We start from the raw sequence: 19,904 nt of genomic DNA on the forward strand, positions 1-19,904 counted from the left end.
GGTACTACGCCCGCAGACCAGGTCCTACTCCTCGTATCGGGTGTGGTACAAAGTTCGGAGTGTGTGAAAAAGATGCTGATCTACAGACGATGAAACTACTGCAAATAGAGCAAAGCGAATTCGAAAGGCGTTCTTTTGCGTAGGCGGATGAAATTAAGAGCCAAAAAAGATAGTCTTCATTTTCTCGATACAGATAGCATGAAGAAAGCTATTTTTTTTAATGATTTTTTTAAACTTTATAGCCTTCTCTGTGCTAACCGGCCGGTCGGTAAAATAGAGCCATCCTCAACTTCATAATAAGAGTATCTGATCTTGATATCTTCGCAGGATCTCTCTTGAGTTGAAATTTATTGTGCGATGGTGGCTGGTAACAAATAGGCACTTTCGCGCTATATTTCATAAATTCAGGACAGAGTGAGTATAGATTATATATGTATCCCATAAACGACGCTGAAAAGGAATCGCTAAATTGTTTCAATCATTATAAAATGCTTTACAAGCGATGGAAGGTCAAATCGAAAAACTCTAGATTGACACTTAGCTTCTACTGTCGCTTATTTATCCTTGTAGAACTCTGTGCCCCTTATCCATACAAAAATACCTACCAGCGTTTCTATTTAAGAGTAAAAATTAAAGAAAAAAAATACGGATAAGACTCATAGAGTGCGTCATTTAAATTCAACATTAAGGCAATGTATTCCAGTAAAAATAGATAAAAACTTATTGAAAAATATGTGTATATAGCTAATGTACCGCAGGTGAGACTTTATGCTTTGCCGGACCATGAAGTTTCATCTGCGGACTACCATTTACTGCAGTAGTCTCCGAGAAACTATAGAACCGAAAGGGTATAATGCACTCCGAGCCGATAGTGGGTCAGGGAGGCGATTTAGCGCAGACAAGATCGATATAATCAATGGGTATATTATATGTTTATTAGTAGCAGGTAAAAGAGAAGGTCCTCCAGGATCCTCAATAAACAACATAGACAGAGCTATTTATTAGGAGCTCTAGTTCAAAGTTGTAGTATGAATATTTTCAAAAAAGCTTAGAACAATTGTGCAATGTAAAAGTGATGCCGTTCGCTACACATTGACCTACTGTAATGGATCATTAGGAACCGGTTTTATTATTAATTCCAGTCACTGCTAAACAGAAGAAGCATCTTTTTATCTTTGCTATAAAGACATTCGATACTATCTATATAAGTATCTAGAAGGCAAGCAAAAAAAAGCACATGGAGCAACAGGTTTCCGTTAAACATCGGCTGTCTTTCTATAGCAAACGTAACTTTCGGAACCCCAGGATGTTTTCGGCAGTGATGAAACATCGTCGTACCAATGGTCGCTTGATATGTTTTATGTCTTGAAAAATGGCGTAGTAAAGGTGCAGCCACTTTTCATATTGGCGAACTGGGTTCCGTGCGTCGCAGCGTTAAAAAAACCTTTGAGGCATATTCTTCCCACTAAAGTGATGATACATACGCCTCTTTTAGATGACCCTGGCCATGGCCCATTAGATACTTCCTTTGTATAGCCCGAATGTATTAAGGGATGAAAGGAGAATCATTGCTTTCGACAGGGGTTAATCATGGACATATTTTTCCGTTTGACGCAAAATGAGTTATAGAACTTCTTAGCGAATTAGTTACCGTCAGCCAGTTACGAGCTGATTATGGTGAATGATGATTAAATTTTGTCTATTCACACTAGCCTTTAGCATTAACTCTTTGAATAAATGCCGTAAAAAGCACTTCTTTTGAAAAGCGATACAGCAGAAGGGAACAGTTTCGATCCAGATACTGATATAAAATTTTCCTCAACAATAGCGAGTTCTGGACGCTTAAGGCCAAACCATCATTCAATATATTTTATACAAAAGGAACAGAATCCAATGCAAGGAAAAAACAGCTCTCGTACAAAGGATTGTACACCGCTGGCGACCTGTCTCATCCGATGACTATATTAAAAGATCTAGAAGCACGTAGGTAGAAATTTTCGATCGATGAAAACCGTCGTTTCAGCCGAATTGTTTCTTCGTGATCAGCAGGTAAGCGAAGGTCTTAAGACAACTATATTTGAGATTGGGATCTTTGAGAACAGGCATCTGACGGCTGCCAAAGGGTGTCGTTTATCTCTCTAGTGTGAGCCGTGGCTGGTTTCGAAATAACAGCTATCGACTGGCTACCCAATTTTTAAACCCAAAAATGTATTGACACACGAAATGTTTGCCTTCCGACTTTATTCATATAAAATTTTGACCCGATCTGCAAGCAACAATATTGGTAAAAGACATATTATAGTATGTTTCCATATACGATATGAAATACTTCCTTATTGAAAGTTTCAGGTTATATAACCCTAAATAGCTTTTCCTAATCTATTCTAAGCTCTCAAGGTTGATTCCTAACTTCGGAATTTAACGTAAGATTGAGCCCGTTGAAAACAAACAATTAAATGAAGCTATATCAATTTACTATATAAAAAGATGACTGGGCAAATTGAAGATAAATTAGACATAGTTTTCCAGCTGTAACCCATCGACAAATAAGAGAAAGGAAATTATCTAAACAAGCCGCTAAAACAATTCACACCATCTTTCAAAATACGTCGCCTGCCTAGTATATCGTAATATCTTAGCCTATAAAACACAATGAAGTACAAGCTGTTTTGTGTACGTAAATATTTTGTAGTATTCAACGAGGGTTTACCGCGTCAGTCCGTCAATTAATTCCAATATCGTAAAGAAATGAACCCTCAATATGAAGCCAAACAGAATAGACTATCATAAATAGAGCTGTCGCATTATCCCAGGGCATCTCTCTACAAGTCATCGGACGTTCGATAATCTAAACTTCACTTAGGACAGTTTCGCCTTCAAGCTACCCGATCAGCTCTGATAAAACTTATTCACACGTGCGTTTTTTAGATCTTTACGACCCTTTGTTCCAGGGGGATATTTTTTTTAGCAACTAATAGCCGTTGTAAAGGGGTCTGGTTGGCCACGAACATTATGAAACGCTATAGAAGAGCCTTTAAGATCTGGCCTACTGTATAGTTATACGGCCATGTCCACCAGTATGAAAGGTCTGTATATATACAGACATTGGCTAATCAAATAAGCCCAGTTTGAAATTTCGCATATTATCGATTTTGATCGAAGATGGCTTTGTACGCCGACTAAATATCTGCGAGCCATCTCTTTTGTGCGAAATTGGCCTCGTTCTATTTTCTAACGATGACACACTATCACTAGACCGGTATTTTTAAACTTCGATGGGCGAAAAAGCACTGCAGAAGCTAATATCTAGTGTTCTCATCGTTGGCTGCAATCACTGTTGCAGTTTAATTTGGTGCGTTTTGCCTGCATGCACCACCCCTGTCACGCCCGGATCCTGGGCCCGTACTTGTAGCACTATATTTTTGAGTTGTGAGATGTGCGTGACCTTTTGTCGCGCTCAGACTCACTCTTTAAATCAGTGAGTTTTCAGGCCATGGAAAAACTTTACCATTATTAGCGATACTAAGAGACACTTTGCCATGCGACATAGCAACTTGTCATACGCGTAATACGGAGTTCCTATCTGGACACCGTCCTCGTATCTGGGGCAATACCTTCCATCTGATTTACCTTTCTACACTGTTGGTTTTTCGTGATCCACTTGACGAAACGTGGAGTTCCTGCACCGCCAATAGTAATTACGGCGCACATCGTCACTTTTTTTCGAACGTTCGGCCAGCCCGATTACACCGAAATCCTTGATGTTTCCCCAGAATCCCTGTAGCGGTGTTAGGCGTTTCTATCCAACAACCCAAAATGCGATTAATCCGAACAACATACTTCTTACCAGTCTTCAATTTTCTGCGTTTGAGAATTGTCAGCCCATTTGAAACGCGCGTACTTATTTGGGTAGTTGAGCCGGGCTTTTTTGACTGGTTTACGAGAGTCAAAACTATTAAAAAAAAAAAAAAAAAAAAGAACACCGACACGACGTCGGTGAGATTTTATAAACACAATGATTCCACGCTCTAAGGCAGCTGATAAACCGTTACGATCTTTCGGTAGCTAGATTAGAATGACACTGTCTCTTCGCTGCGTTATGCACCATTTTTTTTTTAGAACGAGCACTTTATCCTTGACCTTCTGTGCTACATTGTACCCTTCTATATTTTTAAGCCACTCAGCAAGTAGTCTTCACGATCGCTTGTATGATTCTAGCTATTCTGTAAGACCTCTTCGTGGCCCCAGTACGAGTTCATGTATAGTGGACGGTATGTGTATAAAGCGCTATGCTCATCTTGAACCCCATTTTGTCTCCCCATCAATGGAAGAAGACCGAATCGGTTGTCTGAGGTATGCGTAAATGACTCAAACGCTCAAACGTGTTGTAATGAACAAGCATTGCATCACACGTTCCAGTAAATGCCTTTCTTTTTACCGCAGTTTAAGAGTACTTCTGCGTGCTATCATCAAAAAAATCTATATATATATATATATATATATATTGATTACAGGTATTTTACACAATTTACCACAAATGCAGGCGGATTTTCCACTCTATTAAGCTAATCGAACTATAATTTTTTCATCGTATAACCTCTTGTATTTTCACTGAAAAGCGCACGTTTATGTGTAAAATACATAAAGGCTAGCAAATACGCAATGTTAAACTATTTGTGATTTGAAAAATTGTAGTTAAGATCTGTGCTGAAACTGTATTACGAAACGAGTCGTACTAAAGATACCTACGTAGTAGGCGCCTTTTGTACGTCATTGCACGTTAATAAGCAGCAGGCTACATATTTGGAAACTACATAACAGGTATACTACTTTCTTTTTCTGCGTTCATTTGTAAACCTTAAATTGTGCAGAAAAATTAATGCTATATTATTAAGCAGTTGGACATAGAACGAGTTTGTAGTCACAAAATAATGCTGTTATATCGGTATTGACAATGGGTCCTGTACTCGAAAACAATGCATTCTATAGCATTTGAGTATTTGTGCTGCCTGTATCTCAGATGGTGTCTGGACAGGAACCGTTGACTTCTTCGAAAGTCACTTGAGCTTCATTATCCAGCATAATCACATCTATATTCGCCTGGAACTTAGGGTCTATTCTTGAAGTTCTTGACGCGACCGTGTAGATCACTGAAATCGTAGGCAATCGATTAGTGCTGAGTCACAACTGAACTTATTAATTCATAATTAATAAGTTCAGTTGTAAAATACGCAGTGTTTTAGTTACAGTTCTGCCTTCTGATAGTTAATTTTAATGAACGACGGAACTGGCTTGTCTGGGAATCGAGGTCTGTCCTAATCGCTTTGTCCTGCCGTTTGGCGTCTAAAACGACGCCCTGTATTTTCTACGACGATGAAAAACGCGCTTCATAAATCTGATCAAGTGCGCTTGTTAGCGTTTGTGGAGTTATTGTGTTCGCCAGATATTTCGATCTATTTACTGAGAGCGTTCTTCCGATATAGCAAATAAGGAAGAGAAGCTCAATGCTCTAAAGGTGTCACTGGTAGGTAAGTAAAATAATGATAATTTTTTTTTTATTATCATTATTTTACAGTACGGAGCCTCAAGTAAGAAAAAACAAACTTACTGTAGGGTCCCTCTTTGATAAAGATGACTGCCCAGTTGTCGTAGTCCGTCCCGAGAATTTGAGCTGTTACAATCCTCTTTCCTGAAAAACATCGTTTTCGATATACTGATATTAACTAGGTCCTGTTATAATATGCTCCCTTCTGGCTATGATGGCCTGACGCTCTGTTCTTCAAACTGCGACACACAAAATTGTTTTGTAAAAACCTGTTTGCTCGCTCCAGATTGCCTCTACCTAGTACGATTTCAACAATAAATATCTATGTCACATAGTTTCTTGATATGTAGTCTCTGGAACAGACGGAACTGGATTTACGTTTTATTTTTATAATGCAATACGTCCTTAGTTGGCATTTCATTTATGAAACAGTCGTCATTTTATATATGCTTAATAACAATGCGTTTTATTAGGTAAGGTTACATATAAGATTCTACGTAGTAAATATCTCGTGCAACTGTACGTCTTACCGTTAACAAGGAGATCGTAGATTGCCGGCTGATCAGGTCTGTCGGTTATATCGAAGTGCATCGTTCGAACACTATTACTGAAAGTGTCAATATTGTAACATTAGGACATTTTAACATTTATTTACTTAGATACTAATAACTAGAAAAAGATAAAATTTATAGGTAGCATAGCTGAAAATTTTTTACCTCCACTCGTAAGCTGTTACTGTCGTAATAACAATGTGACTTAATAGTTGTTGGGGTCAGACGTATGGGCGAAAAGCCACTGAAACGTTTCGGGCAGTTTGTTTGAGCCCATGGGATAACGAAAAGGCATTCTAACGCGTTGCTACACACATCTTTGTTTATATGGCTTTGTGCACCTGCAGTGGAATCAGGCTCACCTAGATGTACGCACACGTTGGGAACTTCTCTGAGTAAAAGGTACCTACGTGATCTTCAAATGTAGAATGGAGCTATAAAAGAAAAAAAGTACTCCACATGGACGTTACAGATTTGCCGTAAAAGAAACCAAGGCCACTCTATCAGAGAACGAGGCCTGAAAGTGAATTATGGACTTAGCATTCACTTGCCACTTTTTCTCTCTGTCAAACTCGGCCAATTCGTAGAATGTTTGGTTCAGGCAAAAACACGACGAAGCATAAAGCTGCAAACAGGCTAGAATCAGAAATAATCCCGATGTTCGCAAAGAGAGTGCAAGGCAATCCTGATACAAAAACGTAAGGTCGAAAAATTACTAGGCTAAAACATCCAACTGAGCAGCACTGTATTAACCATAGAATATTTCAGGCAAGCGAAGATCTTCTAGGCCTCCACGCATAGGGGCCGATAGGACACTTACTTCGCTCGCCAGATTGTCAATGTCAAGTAGCAAGGAGCACATCAGAGTGAGAACAGCTGTGGACAGTTTGTGAACTGCAGCATACACTTCCTTTCAATGTATCTAAAAATATGGCTACTTGTTATCATACGGTAGCTATATTCTTAAATACTTCTCCTCTATATTTAAACATTTTGCATAGCCCTGCGACATTATTCAGAGGTAATAAAAACGATTGAAAAGGGGTAAAATGCCCGCAAGGGACAAGCCGCAAAACCTATTAAAGTCTGCACAGAACAAAAAACACTCCGCGCGTCGGCAAATACGCGGAAGGTGTCATGTCTATTTTACACGTTCCGAAATAAATTTCACGCATCTGTAAAGTATCTCTCTGTGTTTAGAAACTCACACTCGTATACATAATATTGTTAAACCCAAAAATGTACAATAAATAGTTCTATTTATGTAAGTGGGTCCAAGCAATTTAAGTGGCGGCCACCAGAATCAAGTTTTAAAGCAACAGCTGTTCGTGTAGTATGCTTCGCCATACGAAGCTACAACAACGTATCGGTATTTGCAAGAAATGGATTTTCTCCTTCATTTCGGTTCCAAATTACACAAGGCATCCTTTAATTTCTTGAAGAACCTTCATCATATTTTTTATTCACTAAAAGGCCTTTTTGGTCTTCAAAATAAGTACAGAGATAGGGATGGCTTCAGGAACGGTGTATTACTTATAGACCTTGCTTATCCTTTCAGCCTGACATGGACTCGAGGGAAAATCACCACACGTTCCACACTACTATTTATTCGGGTTATTACACTTTCAGCATTCGAGAAAAGGCTTAACAGTGTTGAAAGCCAACTAGAGGCAAAGAGCATAAGTAGTATATGAAAAATTGTCCGATGATAAAATAAACCTCAACTAGAGCTTGAGTATGGTTCAACTTTATACTTCTGCGTAAAACTCGACATAGAGAAGGTATTTTTAAACCCTAATGAAGTCAATCAAGTCACGGCCTAACCACCATGGCTGTCATGTTGGATGCGTGTATCGTCGATACCGGAACAGTCGTTCCTTACGGAATGAGTTAGTGTCCCATTTTTATATCTTTTTGAGATGCATACACATACACAGACGAACACACAAATCTGTTTGTGGCGTCCAGATGAAGCCAAATCTTATTCCATAAAAATATATTGAGAGGCAACAACAAATTCGGTCTTCCAATACGAAGAACCTCGTTGCGTTATGTTTTACTCTCTGAGACATCAATCAATCCCAAGATGATTTCTTTTGCAGCTTATTTTGCCTATGCTCACTCATAGATTCCACACATGTTTATTAATTAGTTTCTTTGTGTCCCCGGGTTACTCTAACACAGGTATTTTATGGTTCCACTACCAGCTTGCTACCGCTTATTGGCAGTGCCAAAAAACAATTTATGCTAGGGGTTTGCTGGAAACTATTTAAACAGCCGCAGTAAAAACTTAACAGCATACCGCAGCTAATATATATATTTGACTCGTACTGTATTTGGTTTTTACCAAGGTCAAAATTTGCCACTACTTGTGTTTTTTTCTTGTAACTGAGGGGACTATTAAACGGGATTTAATAAGCCCGAAATGAAATTTTACACATAAAAAATATACTCCCCTCTAGTAGACCATTCGAGGTCGATGCTATTTATTAGAAATTGGAAGTGAGTGTGCCGCGTAATAGGTAGCCAGCATTTAAGAGCAAGCTTTCTTACTGATTGCTTACATCTCGTCTGGCACCGGGCAATACATAGTTACAAACATAGCTAATTTTTACCGGGGGCGACATTGAAAAGAGAAAGAAATGACTATCTCCGGAAAATACGCCTAAGCTTAGAATAGAAGCAGATATGCATTTCAAAAGAATGATGATTTTCGCTTGGTAAGACTGAAAGGGTCTTCTACATTGGGTAACGCTTGAAAAGAACGAGGCAGTCAACAGGAGTATATATAAATCCTAATCGCGTTGAGTGGATCGGTCTATCTAACAAGAATGGCCCAATAGACAAAGCAAAGTCATCTGTCTTTATGGCGACGCTAAACCGACCTTGGCCAACATTGTAAAAGCGGTCATGCAAAGACTTAAATACGAGTTTTTTTGCACCCGCCACGCTCGACGGGTGAAACTCATACGTACACTTGACAGTGGCTGTCGTCTCCAAACTTGACAAGGCCTAAATAAATTGCCTGAGAATGCTTTGAAGAGTATGGCGAATACATAAATATAACAGAATAAATTTGGCTGTTACCAGAATTTACGGGAGATGCTGTGTGGATACTGACCAATTCTTACCTCCTAGCTCTCTCTTTCTCTCTCACGCGCACACACACACACACACTCATACACAAAGGGCGCACACTCATACACCAAGGACACACACTCATACGCAAAGGACACACACTCATACACAAAGGACACACATTTATACACAAACGACACACATTCATACACAAACGACACACACTCTAACACAAAGGACACACACTCATACACAAACGACACACACTCATACACAAACGACACACACTCATACACAAAGGACACACACTCATGCACAAAGGACACACATTTATACACAAACGACACACATTCATACACAAACGACACACACTCATACACAAAGGACACACTCATACACAAACGACACACACTCATAAACAAAACACACACACACACACACACACACACACACACACACACACACACACACACACACACACACATACACCTCTCTATACACACATATACACAAAAACTCCTATACACATGTACACACACACACACACACACAAGTCTCTAACCAATTTATTTATATTTGAAAGAATATCGTTGTTGTTATTTCAAAGCATTTCTTCATAGAGGTGGGATACATTTTCAGTATGGGTCTAGGCAGCATTTGTTCCTTGATCGGAATATAAATTGTAAAAATAGAGCTATTTTTTTGCAGAAATCTTACTCATCTTTAAGGCACTCTTATCTTAAATCTGAATGCAAACATTCTGTGTGTGTGAATATAGATTGTGAAAAAGGTGTCAAGGACTTTATATATATGTATATATATATATATATATATATATAAGCTAAAAAGGTTATAAGAAACATTCGACATTTGCCATTTATAGGTTACAAGAAGCTTCCAGGCTCCTAGATTTTTTGAAAAGTTACTTCAAATTAAAGCAGAATGGGACATTGACGAGCTTCCCGATTACACTGCTGTGGTTATTTTTTCCGACCAAACTCACGTTTTAATCTTATGAAACTGCGCCACAACGTCGTAGACGTTACCTTCCTTCTTCGTCACGACGATATGTGCACAGTCCTCGTCACTGTTGAATATTTTCTCTGTGACCTGAATTAGCCACCACTTTCCGATGAACTGGAAAACAGGACCAACAAACAAATAAATTTCGAAGTCCGATTTCAGGACGGCGCCAATCAGTTGTCTTTATTACACATATATATGTATATATTATATACAGAATGACGGGTTCAAATTGTATATCAAATATTGATAGACGTCATGCATCACTCAAATACGCTACATAAAATATATTTAAACGGAATTAAGTTTTATCAGGCCAAATGTCCGAAAAATGCAAGGACTCGAAACAGGCAAAAACATTCAGAAAATGGGAAAAAGTTAAACAGAAATAAAAAAAAAAAAAAAAAAGTAGCCCTCAGAGTTTATCTAGTCGATCGAATTTGTACTATATTTGTACTATATACTTATCCTCTGTAAAACGACGATTACCTAAATGACAATTGGTCGTATCTGCATTAAAATTTAAATGTATCGGAAATATCTTCTCGAGCTCATTGAATCTAAATCTTATTAAAGATATTCGGATTGTCTAGTAACTTATCTTTCCCTAAACTCTGCAAATGACCCACTGTTTTTTGCCATGACAGGTTCGTTGTTTTGTTCTAAAAAGAACAGGTTTTTGTCTAGCGGCAAGCGTAATTGATTAATGCAATGAAACAAAATTTTTCATGCCAACATTATGTCGTTACTACAACTGATGGTATTAGGAACGGGACGAATATATATCCCGACTTTGTTCAGGCGTCAACGTTTCGAGGATGCTGCTAAGTGCGTACATTGTACGAGGAATGAAGTTACTTTAACTACCCGTTATGAGCTTCTTCGAACCAAAGTTGGGTACTACTCTCGCAGAGGAGAATTTTGTGAATAACGTTCGACACACTTTCGTAGAGGATAATTTTGTTTGTTGCGTTTATTGTTTATATATATCACCGTTGTTAAACATTTTTACGGATTCGAATCTAATGTAGTGTTCCAAAATGCCTTTGCAAAGCTTACTCGCCCGCGAAAAATCAACACTTTTCAGTAAAGTGCCAATTCAAGCCTACCCTTTTCCCTGACAGATGTTGTATTTCATCCAATGAAAATTTATGTAGCTATTTAACGAGTAGGTTAATAGTGTCCCTGTGATGGTTTATTGGGTAACGTATTTGCCTGCTAATCTAATTTAGGGACCCGTTGTGGTTCGGGTTTAAACCCAGGCAAGACACGCTGCAAAATAAGCCATGTAAATATAGAATAGTACATGCTGTTCATGTTCATTGGCTTAGACTTATTCAGAGACGGTTGTTTAGAGACGATTTCGGTCAGCATTGAATTTACTATGCCGACGTCAACGCGTTATTTTCGAACCTCATTGTATACACTTTTGGACTTCATCTACTCAACATATATTCAAGAAAATAACCACTCTGGTCGACACGCATCACGGATTCAACGGTTCGTGATGAACTGGGCCGGGGCGAATGCGCAATGGTGGGGTGGTGATCGATGCGTACACATGTATTTCCCTAAAAGCAAGAGAACTAAAGGAACAGCCCCGAAGAATACCGCGATGTACAAATACGCTTAGAGAGTCGATGTAGGACGGGTGAGCCCTGTCGAGTGGCTTTGCCAGCCGGTAGCAGACGTTGACTACAGAGCTGAAACAATACTCAACCTTTTGCGATCGAACGATATAAAAGTTGTCCACAGAAATCTTCGACATTGAGCAGAAATATACGTCCGCTATGAACACGAGGCACTACGACGTCATGTCACGGAATCAGCTTTAGTCCCGTTCAAGACCTCGAGTCTGCGTACGGATGAAACGAACGTTATCAAGAACGTTCCGAGGAAATCCTCGCACAAAGCATGCTGGCGTCATGAGAGTGGCGTGACCATGTAATTTCGGTCTGCACAGCGATCTAAAGTCGGGAGCGGGTGTCCGCGTAGCGAATATATTGTGTTATTTATGATAGATCATTATTATAGACTGTATCGCTAATAACCCAATAATATATTAATCTCTACCAATCGTGACGAAGCACAGTAGCTCGAGTAGTGGTACACTCATAGCCTCAAGTGCTGCTCTCAAAAAAAGTGTATGTTTACTTCGCACTGTCTACATGCACCGCTTTGAACGGGATACTCTATTGGAAAATCAGCCTTTTGTTGGATACGCTTAGTCTATGCGTTCACTCAGACGTGCACATTCATGGAAGCCATTCCCATCATCTGTTACTTTCTGCTTCTTGTCTGAGGTTGTGAAGGACAATTTATTTTGAAATACCGTTACAGTCGCTCGCTCACAAACCAGACTCTGAAGCGAAGTCTGCTGGCATGTCCAAAGGTTTGCGAGAACGAGTGAATTAAGCGTCGAACGTAAGCAGTTTACTCGTCTATATACATTCTTCTATTCGCTCCCCGTATTGGTGCATTCAGAGGTTGCATTAGATCGCTTCCTCCATACAATATGCATGTTGCTACATGCAACCCTGCTGAGAATGGCTAATATAGTTGAAAAGAAAACAACTATTTGGATTCAATCTTCTCTGAAACATTTCTTTACTACCTCGGGTGTTTACGGCGATATTACAAGACGGGCTTCCCAAATTGATTTGTTTGTGCTTTGGTGAAGTTCGCCGTACATGGCACTGTTCTGGTCATCTTGTAAAAGCACAGTAGCTCACTCAACGTGTATCGGTCGCATTGAGCTCTGAACTTCTACTTGTGAAATATATATATATATATATATATATATATATATATATATATATATATATATAGAGATTTCACAAATTCACAGGTTTTTTGCAAAAAAAAGATACCGTCAAAAATATCTTTACAAGGGGTTACAATTTGTTAAGTGATGCTTAGATTTAGATGTTCTTGCATCGCGATTTTCGCCTGCTTCCTTGCCGACGAATGATTTTATATCGTCCTTATCCTTCATTCTTGACAGTATTGCTTTGAGCTTACGGGGGCCGGGGGCTGTGACATGCTAGATGAGTATGAAAGTACAGAGGTGACTCTTCTGAGCTGCACAGCCCAGGGGGGGTTTGTTTTTCGCATTTTGACGAGTGTCGGAAATAGGTCAAGCTGAATAGCAGTATCTTCTGACTTGCGTCCTAATCTTCGAGGTGGAACCTTTTGGTGATATTTGCCCATATTTATGGGCTCGTTTCCTCTGGCTTAGTTCATAATTTTGCTCGACTGGGCAGATGTCCAGTAGCTACGCGAAATACTACGGTTCCACTCCGCGTGAACTGTCTAGGCTAATCACAGAGATTAGGGTGAACTAAAAACGTGTCAACCCATTTGTCGCAGAAAGCCTCGTGCCTTGAAGGCCGCAGATCTGGCATGGGATTTTTCTATTAGGACACAGCGGATAATATCTCGTATAGTAGAAATCATCGTAGTTCACTATAAAGCTCTAGAGTTTATTGCGAAAAACGGTTTTACCCGAAGAGCTTCAACTGACACCTCATAGTAGATTTCGCGTAACTGAGACTCGTAGGACTCGACTAAATAAAAATGGTGTTTCAGGACACAAAAGCATTTCTTTAACCGAGAAAGAATGACTCACGAAACAGAAGTTGGGCAATGCACAACGTGAGGTTCGCAGGTTCGTAAGGCCTTACGTTTGTTTATTCGTCTTTAACACATTTGCCATTGATGAACGTTTTCGGATGCGTGGTTCCATCGCGTTTCCGACATGGCTTTCCATTACGTTTTTCCTGTAGGTTTGTTTTCCCATGGCGTTTTTTTTTTAATCTGATTTTTCCACTGTGTTTTCTATCGTCTGAATAATAAAAAAGCTTTTTTAAAAACGTTGGTTGTACCTCAGGAAAATGTACAGTGTTGAACATGCGCTGTAACAATCGCCTATTACTACCAGTTTATGTTAGCGAAAGGCGGTATAACTATCTCGAGATTTCGCGATACATCTAGAAAACCAAGAAGCATCATACTATCTCTGTTACACACTTCACCCTTTAATCTTATTCCATAAGCTACGCGAGTTGCAAAGCTCGTTTATGAATGCTCTACAATAAGGCTGTGCTACTCCGTACTTCAATCATTTTTCAAGTGGGCATTGATAGATATTTTTTTTTATATAAACCTAAAACTCGTATATTTGCGTTTACGAGAATAAATGCATTAAGTAACACGCCTACCATAGAGCCCGCAGCCTCTATAGACATTTTGTGTAGCTCTTTTTTTTTTTTTCGATTTGTACTTCGTTTTGCAATGATGAACGCCACAAAGGAAGATACAGACGTACAAAATACGACTGTATGCTGTATGGGTAAATTTGGTCATATGCTGCCCGGAAGAGGTTCCTATAATAAAATTATAGTTGCTTCGGCTCAATAGCTTATGCTGCAAATTTAAATTCGTGTCTCTCGTTCTTTTGAATATTCGGAAAAAAAAAAGTCAACGTCGCCCTTTAACCAAATCCGGCACGCAGTGGCACAACCGCGGGTAGTTTTAAACGGAACTTTAATTGAGTACATCTAGATGGTATAAAATTATGAAGTATAATATAAGTAGGGGCTTGGTGTTATGGATCACTTTGGTAATCTCATACTTAAGTATAGCAACGCCAGCAGTACACTGGATTATAATGAGAATTATTTTACTAAAACTATTAGGTAATCGAAGCTAGCCGGCGTCGGTCTACCCATTTGGGCTAGGCATTACATTGTTTATATGGGACATGTTAGGACTTAGCTTTGGCTTCGAATTGTGATACTTCGTTTGTAAAGAATTTTGTCGCTGGAGTGGTTTAATAATGCGGCTTGTTCCGATACAGCCCTAGGCGTGTGTTAAAGCTAAAAGTCAGAAATACCGCCTAAGTTAAACGTCGGTCTTTAGGGTACAAAACCATAGCAGGTTAACCTTTATGGGAGATACTTTTGATAATCGAGCCTCCGCTAAAACTATAATACGACGATGCTTTTGGTCGATTTATCTAGTTGATGTTGAAGTACTATAGCGTATGGTCAGTCATAGTCTAATATATAACGCCAGTCCCATAATGCCACCGAAACATTTACTGAGGCGTGTGATACAACGGCTGTTCATTAAAGCATGTGTCACATGTCTCAGGCAACCGATTCTGTTTTCTTCCATCCATAGAGAGGGTTCGAGATGTACCATAGCACTTTATACGCGTACCATCCACCATGCATGAACTCGTACTGGGGTCACGAAGAGGTCTTACAGAATAACTAGAATCATACAAGGAAAGCGATCCTGAAGAGAATTTGGTGAGTGGGTTAAAATATAGAGGGTTACAATTCACAACGTAAGAGAGAAGGTCAAGGATAAAGTGCTCGTTCTAAAAAAAAAAATGGTGCATAACGCAGCGAAGAGACAGTACTATTCTAATCGAGCTACAAAAAGATCGTCACGTTTATAAAATCCCTCCGACATCGTATCCGACGACAAGCGAGTGCTTTTGACTATCTATCGTAAACCGGTCAAAAAACCTCGGCTTAACTATACAAATAAGTACGCGTGTTTCAAATGGGCTGACAATTTTCTGTCAGCCTGCTAAGGGATATGTTCTTCAGATGAATCGCATTTTGGGTTCTTGGATAGAAACGCTCAACATCTCTACAGGCGTTATGGCTAAACATCCACGATTCCAGTATAATCCCTGCTGGCCAGACCTCCGAAAAAAGTAACGATGTAGGCCGTGATTACTTTTCGCGGTGTTGGAGCTTCACAGTTCGTCAAGTGGATCACGAAAAGCTAATAATGTAGTGAGATAAATCAGACGAAAAATGTTGTCCCAGGTGCGAGAACACGTGTCCAGATAGGAACTGTGTGCTCATAAGGAATAGCATGTTTCTGTTGTTCTTAGAGCATACAGCAATAGAACAATAGTGAGATCTTGTCATGCGCTGGAAATTCACCTGATTCGAGTCCGACCGAAAGCCTATGGCATTGTATAAAAGGGCAAAGCAGGCTTGGAGGAGGAATAGAAGGTTACTCTAGGTGCGCACCTAGGATGTGGACCTACCACGCCAAACCGAGACAGAAAACTGAACGCTAGCTCACTTTAAAAATACCGCTCTAGTGACAACGTCATTTCGTACGCGATCATTTGAGAGCAAAAAGAGACAGCAATAACATGCAGATACTTAGTTTGGGTTGGTAACTGTGAGATAATGGTATAATTTATTAAGATTATCTATATATATATATATATATATATATATATATATATATATATATATATCTACAGATAATCTTCGATTAAATTCGACAATGTTAGACAAATTTCTCGGCAGCTTTATCTGAATGGCCAATAACTATTTTTACAATTGAGCATATTCCGCGTGGGCAGGCAAATGTTCTACATCGAATTTTTAAGTAGTTCTTGGGTAGTTTCCTAACAATACTTTTTAGGAAAAGTGGGTTTTCGCTTTAGTGATTAGAACAAATATGTCCATTCCATCGGGGGAATCACCAATAAACCTATTTTAAAGGTCGCATCTTGCCTATGTTACAGCACTGTTTTAGTAGTTCTTTTCATTGTAAACCGACCAAGTTAAATAGCGAATCCGACAGCACGCATATGAGATGCTTTTACAAGGCAAAACAGATCACAGGCAGATCAGGGATGTATTCATTTGTGTAACTTCAAGACACCCAGAGAATGAAAGGCACGCGAGAACGGAGCAACGAGATGACAGATTTGAATTTAGTTCGCCTGAAGTTAAAGTTGACAGACAAGAAATCCAGGGTCTTTGTCCGACATCTTTCAAGTACGGCAAACTATTTAGGGAGACAATGAGAGAGCCTGAATCCCAGACGGCTGCCCTGGGGCTTCTCGCAAGCGAACTCAATACTGTGTACGAGGCGACGTATGTGTTCGACGCATAAAAGCGTAATGTGCCAAGCGATACGCGCCCGGGGAACAGCCGCCACCCGGTACGGCGATGCAGTGTTATAGTTTCTACCCTTTCGCATGTACGAACAAAATAACGAAAATCACTTTGATGAAAATGTCGTTTCTGTCCATATTTGATGCTCTGCTTCAATGATTTCTATCTTTGCCTATAGCTTTTGCCAGCGAGCATGTACGAGGATACAGGGTCGTATTTGTCCGTATCGATTTTTTATTGGACTTTCCGTAGCTCGTTTTGTTGGGCACAAGATACGAATAGTTTATCTATAAGGCATTTATGTTTGCTTTCTGTCTTCTCATTTGGATGGTCACTTTTCTGAGTCATCGGATAACGATGTACTACGTATTAAAGAGGTTCACGGTGAAATCTAGCAGCTGTCAGGTTGACACAATGCGTTTACAAGCCTAGTCCGATGCTACAATTAAACAAACGTCATCGATAAGTTCTAACATCAGAAAACTTTGTTCGTTTGTTCGATGAAAGTTGCGTAAATCGGACGAGTCTAATAATTTACTGCGCATCATCTTACTGAGCATATATTAGGAAGCTAGGTAATGTTGGACCGCAAAACATATCATGATTAGATGTAGGATCGTGCAAAATTTTGTTGCAACAAGCATTTCTTCATTCAAAAGGACGCATACGAACACTTAGATAAGTACACATGTTGGCTATGTAAGAACTATCGCGCAGTGCCCCGATAATCGAATCCGATCGATGTTATCGAAAGAAACAGATAAGAATCTTGTGTCCCTTTGATTAGTTCATGAGACGTTTGATTTCTATAGATTAGTAGTTAGTTAATAGCCAGCATAGAGCAGGCGAACTTTGACCGGATAGGGATCTCGTCCCATTCTACACCGGATCAGGTCAAAGTTGTTATAATCACTATGCGAAACTGATCTGTGCAAATATTAAATGAGTGCTTACTTTTTCAGGTTCAAAGTTTTCCATGACTTTTGTGGCAGGTTTTGCCTGTGTTACGATGAGACACAGGCCAGCTGCAAGTGGCACTATTTGGAAAAACATGATTCAGCGAGAAAGTCTGACTTTGGGGCCCAACTGTGCTGCTTGTAGGAACAATTTGCTGGATTGTATGGGCGACGCGTTTTCCGTAAGAGATATTGCAAAGGGTCGCACCGGTGTTAGCCAAGTCCGCACCAAAATTACTACCGCAAGTGTTCCGGACGTTTTTCTACTATCGCCGGATAAGTCATAAGCTCCTTCTTCAATCTACCGAACTGGTTTTACTATTGTTTAAGGTTGTTGATTTGAGTAATTATCCAATGGACTTAGATTTCGACATTTAATTACACTTATATTACAGATACTGTAAGGAGCAACTGTTAAACCCTGAGGGTCATTTGGTAGAACTTTAAACTGTTAAGTGTCTGTTGTAAAGTTATTGTACTTGCTTTAAAGTAGCCTAAGATAGGAGCACTTTTGGGCGCGATAAGTTCAATTTAGCTGGCCGCAACTTTTTGATTTTCGAATTTAAATAATGCTAATCCGGCGGCGACAGCTTTGCAAACCTATGAAGTTTCGTGTATTCCCGCAAAAAAATATCGTCCCTTCGAAATATATTTCTCAAAACAAAATTGACGAAGGGAATGTTTATTAATTAATTGTTGTAATTGAGAGAGTATTCACCTGCGCAAACACCCAGCGACGAGGTCTCATAAGATCTACGACGAATAGGACAGGTAACCGTCACAGTTATCAATAGATGCTATGACGTTTGCACTGCAGAAGTGACTCAAAGCTTCACTAGAAAGTGACACTTCATTATAGTGTTCGCCGCAAGCCACATCAACTAATAGACTTAAGAAAAATATAATGAGAAAAATATATTTCACACAAGCCCATTAGACGAGACTGTTCTATAACGCTAAAATATGCGCTCCAAGGGTTCGCTGTTCCGCTGAGCACTTCTTGACTAGGACTAACGCATATCGTTACCTTCACCTGCAGGACGTCTCCGAGCAGAGGACGTGAAAGCGGTCGGTAGATCTGAATCCTTCGACAATAGAGTACCTGCGAAGAGGGCCAATAGCGATCTACTAGTTATATATTGAACCTTCCATAACGAACAAACTTTTCGAAGAAAAAAATATCGGAGGGCTATAAATTTACATGTTTAATACAATTTTACATTTCTTCCAAGGAATACGTTGTGTTAAGGCTCGAATAAGAGGCCGTTAGTTTCTAAAGATTTGAAAGCTCGATCGTTAAGGCCGTTACATGCAAAAAATTGAGTGTGGATCGTTTGTTTTTCTGCTTTCATTTCACAGTCTACTTTGCGGCTAGATCTAAGTCTGCATTCGGCGCTCCTGTTCCTGTTAATGCCGTTGCTAGCTCCAGTTATTGTTTTAGCATCAGAATTAACTACTTCTTCCTTCCGCCCATCTAAGTTTGCCTCTTGGGCAAATGTACCCCCTATACGCTTCATATAAAGCGATGCGTCGGCCTAATAGCACCTCAAAGATGACAGCATATGTATGTGTTGAAAAAACCACTGTCGGTGATGCATAATTTGAAAGATAGAGATTTTTATCCTATTGGCTGACTGCGTCCTTCGAAATCAATATCGAAAATCCTAATTTCTTCCTACCTCGCTTGTAAACGAAATGTGAAGGAGTTGCTTTCGGCTCTACAAGAAACTATGCAAAATTTCGAGTACTTAGTTCCTCAAACAACTTGATGAAACAAGCATTTTTGGATTCTTCCGACAAGTCAGGCAGT

General features: G+C 39.5%; 1 protein-coding gene across 1 annotated transcript; it reads right to left on the reverse strand.

The window, feature by feature from the left end:
- Positions 1–969: 969 nt before the first annotated feature.
- LOC147755013 (major urinary protein 20-like) lies at positions 970–18,644 on the reverse strand. Its single transcript, XM_086993851.1, has 5 exons — positions 18,093–18,644; positions 10,178–10,311; positions 6,076–6,152; positions 5,609–5,689; positions 970–5,150 (listed from the first exon to the last, which is right to left on the reverse strand). The coding sequence occupies exons 1-5, from the start codon at positions 18,189–18,191 to the stop codon at positions 5,017–5,019; spliced, it is 525 nt and encodes a 174-aa protein (XP_086849977.1). The 5' UTR covers positions 18,192–18,644; the 3' UTR covers positions 970–5,016.
- Between the last annotated feature and the right edge of the window lie 1,260 nt (positions 18,645–19,904).

The sequence above is a fragment of the Varroa destructor genome, unplaced genomic scaffold (assembly GCF_002443255.2).
Source record: "Varroa destructor unplaced genomic scaffold, Vdes_3.0 BEIS01000006.1, whole genome shotgun sequence".
Taxonomy (NCBI): domain Eukaryota; kingdom Metazoa; phylum Arthropoda; class Arachnida; order Mesostigmata; family Varroidae; genus Varroa; species Varroa destructor.

Bases quoted from the DNA above. Each gene is read 5' to 3' on its own strand.
- LOC147755013 (XM_086993851.1), bottom strand. From the start codon at position 18,191: ATGTTTTTCCAAATAGTGCCACTTGCAGCTGGCCTGTGTCTCATCGTA. The intron at 6,153-10,177 runs GTGAGTTTGGTC...TGACACTTTCAG, and splicing joins CAGTTTCATAAGATTAAAAC to TAATAGTGTTCGAACGATGC. The intron at 5,690-6,075 runs GTAAGACGTACA...GATGTTTTTCAG, and splicing joins CTACGATCTCCTTGTTAACG to GAAAGAGGATTGTAACAGCT.